An 11,765-nucleotide genomic window follows, 5' to 3' on the forward strand; every position below is an offset into this window, starting at 1 on the left:
ATTTTGGATATAGTTATAGTTTAATCATAAAAAATCATCAAGAGTTTGTCGTGATAAATAATAGTAAGACTCTTGAATTGATACAAACTTGAAATAATTAGACCTCAATATATACACGATACTAATACTATATTATGGGATTGTTCAAATTTCTGATTAAAAGTCATGACTAATCTTATCTTTTGTCGGTTATGTTTTCTTAAAAGAATTGGCTGGTGACAATGTATCTTGTCTCCTTCCTAAGGTAAAGAATAATTGCATTTTGTGATTAACCATCTCTATTTTATTTGTATAACTAATTTAATATTAGATAAATCCAATTACTTATCTCATATTATATCTCATTACTATTTTATCTAAGGAATTGAACTTCACCTATAAATATATAAGTATTATTAAGCACATATAAGAGTAACATTTATTTCGTATAACCTAAAATAATTTATTATTCAAAAAAATGCAATACTATTTACTATTATGATAAGAAAAAGCATATAACATGTAGCCCCCACTTTCTGAAAGTATTTCTTTGTCAAATGACCATTATTGAAAATTACTTTTTGTCACCTTTTGACATTCTTGAATTATGGTGGCCCTATATTCTGGCTTGTTTGAGTCCACCACTCATGTTTCCAGATTCCCAAATAAAGTTACTCTACCAATATGATTTCAAAGCTCGAAGAATAACCATTAAATAATTATCTGTCAACATAAAAACATTTAGTTGATTATACATTATGGAGTAATTAAAAATTGACATCCAACCAAAAGCGACATTTCAGAATTTGGTACGATGAAATTCAAATTGATAGCAGAAGAAAAAAGTGCAACATGAAAGATGTACAAACAAATTTTTCTATTATAACTCCATGATTCAATTTCAAAGTTCAAACTAATGGTGGAATAAAACATGATAATTGAATTATTGATGATTAGAGGAGAAGAAGGCTTCCCAAATCTCAGCAAAGACCTGAACAATAAGATTATGATGATGGTATGAATTTAGAGAGAGAAAGCAGCGCAGCAAATTCTCCAAATCCGTAGCAGCGAAGATATGCTTCTCTACAATCATCTCCACCATTGAATTCCTGAAATCAGTGTACGGATCGCTGGAGCGCTTCACCACCGCCAAGCTGTCCTCCACCGAGGATGCCATTGGCCACGTGTCGTCTTCGTACTCACCGTCGCTGCTAAACACCCCGGTGACATACTTGCAATCGGGAAATCGCTTTTCGAAACCCCGCTTTTTGTAACGCCCTTTTCTCTTGCCTTTTTTGCCCCTCGGGAAATCGTAGAAGTTGTTGATGATGGGGGAGGCCGGGGGGCATTTTCGACCATTGACGACGTCGGGGGAGAGGAGTGCATAGCTGAATCGTGGGGAGAAATGAGGCGGCGCAACCACGTCGGAGATTTGGTCTTTGGATTTGCATGATCGGAGCATGCGCCGGATCCGGATTTTCAGGCTATTCTCCGCCATATTGGTGGTGGTGGTGAGGGGGGAAATGGTGACTGATTAATGTACATGCATATCTATATATATAGAGAGAGAGAGAGAGAGTAATTCAAATAAAGACTGTTTCAATAAATAAATCATTGTATCTGAATTTGAATTTTACTTGCTACTCTTGGAAAATTGCTTATGTATATATTTAAGAAAAGTGGCATACCTTCAATTGACAATTATCCCTCTGATTTTACTTAAAATTAACTGAAATAATAATTTCAACATTAATTAAAGATTGAATTTAATTTGGAGGCAATTAAAGGGTGGGTGTTTCAATAGATGATTTATTAAATTATTATGCCATTCTATCTAGATTGATTATCCAACATATATACTTAATGATTGCAAATTTATCGTTTTCGATAGTTTTGCTTGGTACACAATATTCTATCCACACCAACTTCTACTCCCCAAATTGAGCATTATAATAAATCACCCGACATTTGAGTTCTTAATATTTTATATTTTTGGCTCTAAATAAGAATCTTTACTCAATGCTAGTATTATAACCACTTTTTCTTCATATATTGTATACTCCACATAATTAATTCTTGAATATCATACAGTCACTTAAACTATTCATATTGATACTAGCTAAGCTAATTCATTCAAAAATTTCACTACAATTGAACTTTGTTTGAAGGGTCGATTGATATATATCTGGTAGACACATAGACAGATATCTGTCACTTCTACGTAATAACGAAAGCAACTGCAAAAAATATTTAAAATTCTAATTTTTTTCCATGTAAAAATTTCTACCATCCACGCGATTCCTTCATAATGGAAAGGAGTGCGCCAAAATAAGTTTTAAAATAAAAAAATAAAAAATCTCTAACTAACACCATGAGTTGGCCAAGTCTGACTACTGAGTTCTGAATAAGGGAGAAACCTTTTTTGAAAATTTTGTTTTTATGAGTAGAAAATGATGAGAGCACTTTTGCCGTTTTTGTCGTCACTGTTGTCTCCATTAATGGGGTGAATCCAGGTGTTATATGTATAAATTAATTTCTTCGAGGTCTGTTAAAGTTAGGGATATTGCTTTCGTTATTGACTTATGATTTCATGAGATTTGTGCAGACGTTAATTTTGTTTGAGACTTAAATGTAGAAATTACAGTATTTAAATTTGTTACTAGCAAGTCTATAAAGGTTGAGTTTACACAAAGGGAAATATAATTTGAGATAATTACAATAATGATAAAATTCCAACTCCACTTCCCTTTTCCCTGTAAAGAGTCGCTACACTCAATAAAAATAAATGTATTTTGGTGTTATATTAAAACTGCTCTCTTTATCTGTACCATGATTTAGTTAAAGGTGCTTTTCCTTGGAGATATTTTCTGATTAATTGTCTCAAAAATCATAAATATTAAGTGAGTTTATTTGATTACATCCAACTTACTAATTGTAGCAATGAGAAGAAAGATAGTTTAGCACCAGCTTTACAAGAAAATATTCCATGGTCATGGCATACCAAGTTGGCAACATGACTTGGTGTAACCAACTGTTAAGGGCGTTTCCCCCTTACCGCGATCAAAGGCTTCTCTCCACGATCAATGAACTCTCCGGCGCCCTGACTCGGGTCGGCGGAGCCAAGATTCGGCTGTGCGCAGGGATCTCCCGTCGGGCAGCGCGAATGCTAGGTTTTGTAAGTTTAGCAACGAGTTGTTGGGCAAAATCAATATTCTTATTATGTTCTGATATGAATGAACAAGCCCTATTTATAATATAAGGACCCTAGGGTTGATTCGACCTCCTAAGCATCTCGGGAAAGAATCAACAAAGAAAACCCGAAACGGAGCTTATAATTACGTTCGACTCAAACGGAAATAAAACATTAAAATAATAATTAAAAAGAATAAAAAGAAGCAAAAACAAATAAAAGATAAAAGACTCCTGCTATCTCCGTCTACTTTGCGACGTAGTCGCCTAGCCTCTCCGGCTGCTTCCGCGTTCTCTTCGGCTTCGCGGTTGCAATCGATTCTTGACCCAATGCTCCCTGACCTTCCTGCCTGACCCCCGTGGCCTCCGTCCGTGTCTCTGCCGGCGCGGTGTCTTCTGGCGGAGTGGGGACCGTATCACCAACTAATAGTTTTTTGACAAGTGTAATCAATAATTATGTATAATATGGAAACTAAATACACCTAATATATGGAACATTTCATCAATTTATTGACATTTATTTCTTTTATTGAAATTTTTGATGCACATAAATTTTATTTTCTTATTTTTAATTTTTTTATAGTATAGTACTATTTAAGTATTAAATATTGGAATGAATTTATAAATATGCTAACAAGTGTAATTATATATAATATTGAAACTAAATGCATCTAAAGTACTTTTCGCATTTTTATGCTTTTATTTCTTCTACTAAATGCAATTATATATAATATTGAAACTAAATATGCTAACAAGTATAATTATATATAATATTGAAACTAAATGCATCCAAAAAATAAAGTATCGTTTTAGTATATTAATTTATTACGACTACAATTTAATTTTGTTGGCATATTAATTAATTGATATTCATCAAAAAATAAGTTTTCTTCCATCTTTAACATTTTACTGTATATGTTATTGAATTTTTGATGCATATAAATTAATTTGTACCGTTGCATAACAAATGTAAGTGTTGTCTCACTATTAATATTTTATTTTCTTTCTTAAATTTTTTTAGTTATTTTTACATGTTATAAAATATATTAAAAATTGTAATTAATTAATTAATTAATTAATATGCTAATAAAGTTCAAATTAATTAATTTCAATATTTAATAGTATAATATAAAAAAATTTAAAATAAGAAATAAAATTTATATGCATAAAAAATTTCAAATAAAAGAAATAAAGGCCAATAAATTGATGAAATCTTCCATATATTAGGTGTATTTAGTTTCCATAATACACATGGTTATTGATAACACTTGTCAAAAAATTATTAGTTGGTCACACCAAATCATATTGCTAACTTGCTATGTCAAGACTATGGAATATTTTCTCCAGGTTTACAGGCATCATAAGAAGAATTGGAATGTTTTGTTTATATTTAAATTAACAAAACGTAGGAACAAAAATTGGTCTCCGTGATTGTGAGTCATATTACATATATATATTATTAAATAATAATTGGAATGTACGTAAAAAACTGAAAACCTAGAGTAATTTATTTGTCGAAAAAATCGGAGGCTTATTTAATGGTATAAATTATATTATATAGAGAACTGTGCCTAGGACAAAATTTCACAAATGTTTAACTTTGCACAAAAATTACAAGATCAATTTACATTATATGCGAATTTTCATTGGTTCAAATTTTTTATACAGTTGTCAATTGTTTCCCAAATTAATAATAAGATTGAACATAAAAAAAATGATGTACTGGATAATGTAAGTTGGATTGTCTGGCCATTTCAACTAGTCGAGAGAGTATTTATTTGTCTTATTGGTTAGTTTCAGTGGCATTAATTTGCCGAAAATATATATGGTGCAGTGCACTCCTTTAAGTTTTATTGATGCTAATTAGCCTGTTCACTCCAAACCCCAACTATTCACTTATTTTGGGAAAATGGTACTTAAATCAAATCCAGCAAAATAATATCACACGAGACTAATTTCCGATTAAATTGATGGTGACGTGCAAGCCAAATTTTTTTTTAATAAAATACAGCAAAATAAAATCAAATATGGTTGTGCTTTAATCGACATCAGTGCCACGTATGTGACATCTCATCATATAAATTTCACATAATCATTGGAAAATTAGTTACATGACATTTGCGAACTCTAGTAAATTAAGTTGTAGATTAATTATCACGTGGTTTAAAAACACGATGGATGTCCGATTTTGGTCTTGGCTTCCTTCGAAATCTTTCTCGTGTTTTAACTTTGTTTTATAGGTCATAAAACTCATGGGGAAGGATGAAATGGGCTTGGAGGAAGCTTACCCTGCCTAAATTTCAATTATAGGTGTGGTTTATTCTCAAGGAAGATTAAACACCAAAGCTTGATTATTCAAATTCAGTGTGACTGGAGTGGAAGACGATCAATGTACATTCTGTAAAGAGGACCAAAACTATTAAACATCTCTTCTTCAACTGCAGAATCTCAATCAACTTCTGGTACTATTGCAACGATCGGTGGAATATCTCCCTCTGTCTTCCTAATTAGCCAGGAGCTTGCCTCATGTCCTGGCTTGGTCTTCCTCTTATCAAGGTTGAAAAACAAATATGGGTCGCCTTGTTCTATGTAATTTCTTGTTCAATCTGGGATATCTGTAATAAGATCATTTTCCAAAAGTTCAAAGCTTAACTGGAATTTTGAGAAGAAATTTATTTTTTGGTGCCTTGAATCTTGGATGAGAGGATGGTTCTTTGAATTTCCATTCTCACCTTGACATGTTATGGAAAATTTTGAGGATATCAAAAGGTGGGCAAGGGGAACGAGCCCACGTAGAAGATGACTTGTTGGAGAAGGGTTGTTTCTTCTCTTGTTTGGTGTCTGCTTTAATATCGAGCGGTTCTTGGGTGCTAGCTGTGTTTGGTTTTATCGGTTAGTGTTTGGCTTGTTATCCCTTAGCTGGCTTTTACTCTTGTTGTCTTCTTTTTTGTTAGCTCTTTGATTGTTGTGATGTCATTTATATTTGTGTTTTTTTTATTGAATTGTTATTTTCTTGTACTTTTCTTTCCCTAGTTTTATGGTGTGAGATGTTTGGTTTATAAAAAAAATGGTAGAGTGAATTTGAATTCCATCCATATTTATAATTTATTGAAATTGATAAATATGAATGAGAACTCAGATTCATTTACAATTTTTTATAACAACAAACTACGCACCTTCTTATTGAATGAATGCTAAAGTACTCGAGTAAAATTTTATATTTATTCGTTCTTTCTTGTTTAAGATTTTATGTGTTTGTTCAAGATTTTCATTTTTCATGAAAAATGCAATTCTCACTGAATTTGAATCCTATATAAGTGCTTGGTTTAACTCTCGCGATCTTATACTCTTCTCGTCCCATAAAAATAAACACTATTTCTATTATAGTTCGTCTTATAAAAATAGTTCATTTATATTTTTGATAATTTTTTTATACCAAAGGGAACCCCATCATCCACTTATAATACTCAATCACTTTTTTTTCTATCACTCTCTTATTTTATTAATTTTGTATTAAAACTAGGACTGGGAAAAAATACCGAACTATCGAAATACCTGTCTTATCGTATCGAAAATATAAAAAATATCAAATTTTTGGGACACCGTGATTTTCGGTACGATATGATACCTTACCGAAAGATTTTGGTATAACGGTATGAATTTTCATGTAATGTGGTATATCGCGACATGCTGAAATTCGATATATACCGCAAAATATAAATATAATTATATTATAAAATATCTTTTATATAGTTTTAAATTATAAAATCTATTATAAAATATAAATATAATTATATATAAAATATTTTTAATATATTTTTAAATTATAAAATATAATTAATATTTTAAACTCAAATATTCTATTTTCATTGATGTTGAAAGTCGGGAATACCGCAAAAGTACAGTATACCGTAAATGAGGTACGGTATCGGTATGGAAATTTGCCATATCGAAAGTACGGTATACCAAAAATTTTGGTAAATTAAAGTATGAATTTTTCACATACTGAATTCGACAAGGTATAAGGTATGGTGGTTTCGGTAAAGTATACCGTACTTATCAATCCTGATTAAAACTTGTGTCATTCTAAAAGATTCTATTTTTATGAGATGAATAGAATGTATATATATTTGTTTGTATTGAATTGGTAGATGCGTTGGATGACGGCCCACTACTCAAAGGCCCAACTTACCACGCGTTATCAGATTTATTAAAACTAGTGGGAATTACATGGGTTGTATCGGCCCACTATTCAAAGGCCCAACTTACTACCACGCGTTATCAGATTATTAAAACTAGTGTGAATTTGTTGGATTGTGTCGGCCCACTATCCGAAGGCCCAACTTACCACGGGTTGAAAATTTACGAATTCGATTATTTCTCCGATGAATCAAACTATTCAAGTCGCCTCTAAATCTCTAATACTCTAGTTGGTAGTCTTCTCATTGATCATTTATAAAATAAATGGTAATTTTAAACTGGAATTTTGTTCCTTAACATCATTAACTTTTCTAAAAATTTATTATTTTTATTGAATTATAAAAGTGGTATGAAAAATCCCAAATTTTGGCTTTAGTTGGTTTTTCCTCCCGACGAATCAAAAGGCGGATCCAACTGAATTGCGTGGCATTTTTAATTTGTTAATCAGATATTTCCTTAAATACACTGAACATTTTTCCAAATAAGTAGACCATTTACATTTTCCCGATTCGAAGTACTCTAACTTAGAAAGCTCCAAACTTTGATTTTTGTCAGCCAAAATTCTTAGATTTATCCAAAAAACTAGGAAAGGACACAACGTCATAAGGTTTTAAATTTATGGTGTGTACATGCAGACTTTAATCGGGCCGGGCTGTGAAAAAACACGGTCAACCAAATTTTATTCATGATAGTGAAAAATGAAACTCGTCCATTATAAATACAATATAAATCTTTATAGAGTTGTGATCAATGTCGAACCAATTTTAAAGATCGAACTAGAGACCAAATCTGGGCCATTAGATCTAATTTTTTTATGAGATGTGTTGTTGTGTAAATTTTTCGGTCTTCATTACAAGCACATTTTACGTCATTGTATAGGTTTATTACTTCATTCCGTACGTAATACCTTGAAACTACAACATGTTTTTACTTTCTTCCAGTAGGTTTTGAAATGATTCAACATATGTTTCATTTGAATTCATTGACCTGAGTTTTTACTTTATTTACATTAAAAAATGCAATTTAGTCAAGTGCATTTATTACTTCATTCAGAAACGTTATTACTTCATTGGATAAGGTTTTTACTTCATTCCAGTAGGACTTCAAATGCTTCTACACATACTTCATTCCAATAATTTATTACATCATTCCATGTGTTTATTACACCATATCAGCGTTGTGGCGGTGGTGATAGATATTGTAGAGAGAAAGAACGGCACGCGACGGCGAAACCGCATTTACGTACTGGAATGAAGTAATAATCCTACTGGAATGAATTAAAAACCTACTGGAATGAAGTTAAATCTTCGTAACATGTTAGTATGACTTATTTACATTCGGATGAATTAAAATAGGCTCGTGATGAAGGCGAAAATAATTGATAAATTTGTGTCTCTCATCCATAAAAAACTAGATCCAAAAACCCTAATTTGGTATGGTTCGGTGGTTCGGTCTTTAAGAGTGGATTTGTGAATAATGGGACTCTAAATTTATAATAAATAAATAAATATCATACTGCTTAAAATGGAAAATAAGATTATTCTTGTGGAAATATTTTTTCATAATAAGTAAAAGGAAAGTTGGTGTGAATTGGACTTACGTAAGGGATGAGATAGGCGACATTTCACTTTAATGTATCACTAGTGTAACTAAATTTCCCTATATGCTTACACACACAACCACCATTCCGATCCGTAGCTACTTTTCATTTAATTTTATGAAAATATATATCTTTTTTTAATGGCATTACGTGTATGCGTGCTTCTTTTAGAAGAAGTTTCAACTTTTTATCAAATATAAATAAAATAGGCAAGAAGATAATTTGAACCTTTGGTTGTTTTTTTAATCTTATTTTATTTAAATTTTACATATATTTTGTGAATCAAATAATGACTGATTCCCAAATGTAGCCCATCAGAAGTGGAAAGTGGCACTATCAGCCGGCGTTTCTAGAACACCAGTATTTGATTGGTTTTTATAACTATTCAACATGTATGTCACCTATGGTTCTGCTTTTCACATTAATTTTTAGTTTTCTTATATATTAATAGTAGTAGCACTAAATAGTATAATCGAGTGACATTATATTCACGTCCATCCTTAATGATAAAAAAGATTAATATTTGGTTATAGAGTAAATTTGAATTCTTAGATCAGTTATCTCATCCTTTGATATTTTAAAAATCAACTAGTGAATAGTTACTTAATTGAAACATTTATTGTAACAACCAAATAAAATGACTTCTTGACTTTTTAATTCGAAGGCACACCAATATGATTATAAAACGACCAAACGGCATTTAAAGTTAAACAAATAGGACTAATGAATCCTTCAACATCCTTAGACAACACTTAATAAAAAATGACCAACAAATGTTAAAAGCAATTAAAAAACTCCATCAGCCAAAACTGCCACATTAAATCAACAACCATTGTCCCTCTCTTCTCCATCTCTCATTCCAATTCCAACTCTCTCTCTCTCTATCTATCAGCAATCATATATGTCTTCGATCCTGTCATCACAGAGCGTGGTTTTGGCCACCGCCATGGCGGTTTCCGGCACAGTAATTCTGCTCGCCGCTCGCCGCCACCAGAAGCCGCCGCCGTCGAGTGTCAATTTTCCACGGCCACCATCTTGCATCATCTCTTCTTCAGGTATGTATTTGTATCAACTTTAATTTCAATTTTCGATTTATTTTATGCTTCTACAAATATTTAAAAATATATAGTTTTGCATGCTCAAAACGGTTAATCATGAAAAGACAACATTTTTGGAGTAGGGAAAACTGATCTCGAATATTCAATTTATTTGTCCAAGAATCATGGATATAAATATAAATTTATGTGTGTGTTTTTGTGTATATGCAATGATTTAATTATATATATATATATATAGTAATATATATTGTATTTTAGTTGGACTCTAGTTGTGTAATGTTTCATTGGAATATGTGGTATTTGATGCTGAGAAAGAAATATTATTTATAAAAAGAAATCCAATAAAATTATTATAAAAATGAATTAATGTAGTGCATGTGGACAGATGAAGGGAAGAAAAGAAAGATGAAGAAGAAGGTGCACTTTGCAGAAGATGTGGTGGACCCAAGAGGAAACAGCGAAGAATACAGGAAATCACAGAAAGCTAATTTCAATAAATATTCAAATTCAACCACTTTAAACAAAGGTAGGAGAATTCAAGAAATGCCAGCCAACAGAGTGGCCCTTTACAATGGCATTTTGAGAGATAGAGTCCACCAAAAGGTTGCATATTCATGTTGATGATCATCTTTGGAGATTGAGATTTCCCTTTTTCTTCTTGTAACAAGAATTGGTTTGTTAATATAGTTGGGGATTTGATATGAGTTGGAAGTCTATCTCTCTTAGGAATTAGTTACGTAGGTTGAGATCATGTACAAAGGTTTCTTTCTCAATTTGTCACTACAATTTGAAAGATTTGCACACATCAACTCTACTTGTAAGAGAGTTTGCATGTAAAAAAACGAAGGGGATAGGATAATATTGCACATGATCTTCTTATTAGCTTTGTCATCTTTCCAAAATTCATTGGTACATTTTTACTCCTACTTCTCATGACCACAAAAAAACCCCTTAAAAGAATTAATTAACTACATGAATGTGGTACGAAATAAAGAGTAGGTGCTATGTGCCAATTTCTCTCACCCTTTAACAACTGCATAGAGGCCAAATAATTGGGTCTATATATACCAATCAACTTAGTTTTGTGATTGACTCATTCTTTTACAACTTCCACCAATGTGCTACTGTTAAGTGTCACAAGATTAGTGGACAGACCAATTGGCAAAGACTATATTTACTCTCTAAAAAAAATTGAAATTCTACAAACTCTATGAGAGGATAATGTACTTAATTGATGCATGTGGCATCATCTTTGTCCTAACTTCTAATTCCCTTTCCCTTGTTTAGAATATTAGGAAGACGTTTATATTGACCAAGGAATATCGTATGTGAATAGAGATAACATGTTTAAATAGACACATTGTGTAATGCTAGAGAATGAACGGTGTGTGACTATCAGTGGTAGATGTTAAAAAAATTAAGGGTTTAATTTGTTAATTTTTTTTAAAAAGTAGATAATTCAAATCATTGAATGTGATTTTATAAAACAACTTATATAAAATTTGGATAAATTAATTAAAAAAATTTGTAGTACAATTTTTTTAAATAAACATGGTAGAGACTTAAGCTCCTTGACATCGTGTATGATATTGACCGCTAGTATTGTATAGTAGTAGTACTTATCTTATTCTCATATATATGAAAGGGTGTTGCTACTTCGATCCAAATTTCTACTTCATTAGTCCAATCTCAAGTGATTGACTGCTTTTCGACACGTGTTTGAGGAAAATAATAATAAA

The 11,765-nt window shown here is 31.6% G+C and overlaps 2 protein-coding genes across 2 annotated transcripts; one reads left to right on the forward strand and one right to left on the reverse strand.

Annotated features, from left to right (window-relative positions):
- Window positions 1-851: 851 nt before the first annotated feature.
- On the reverse strand, window positions 852-1,575 carry LOC121803327 (transcription repressor OFP8-like). The gene has a single exon (XM_042203007.1). The coding sequence runs from the start codon at window positions 1,475-1,477 to the stop codon at window positions 923-925; it is 555 nt and encodes a 184-aa protein (XP_042058941.1). The 5' UTR covers window positions 1,478-1,575; the 3' UTR covers window positions 852-922.
- An 8,095-nt stretch (window positions 1,576-9,670) lies between these two features.
- LOC121803085 lies at window positions 9,671-10,908 on the forward strand. Its single transcript, XM_042202792.1, has 2 exons — window positions 9,671-10,023; window positions 10,412-10,908. Exons 1-2 carry the CDS (start codon window positions 9,870-9,872, stop codon window positions 10,645-10,647), a joined length of 390 nt encoding a protein of 129 aa, XP_042058726.1. The 5' UTR covers window positions 9,671-9,869; the 3' UTR covers window positions 10,648-10,908.
- Window positions 10,909-11,765: the final 857 nt, after the last annotated feature.

The sequence above is a fragment of the Salvia splendens genome, chromosome 5 (genome assembly GCF_004379255.2).
Source record: "Salvia splendens isolate huo1 chromosome 5, SspV2, whole genome shotgun sequence".
NCBI lineage: Eukaryota > Viridiplantae > Streptophyta > Magnoliopsida > Lamiales > Lamiaceae > Salvia > Salvia splendens.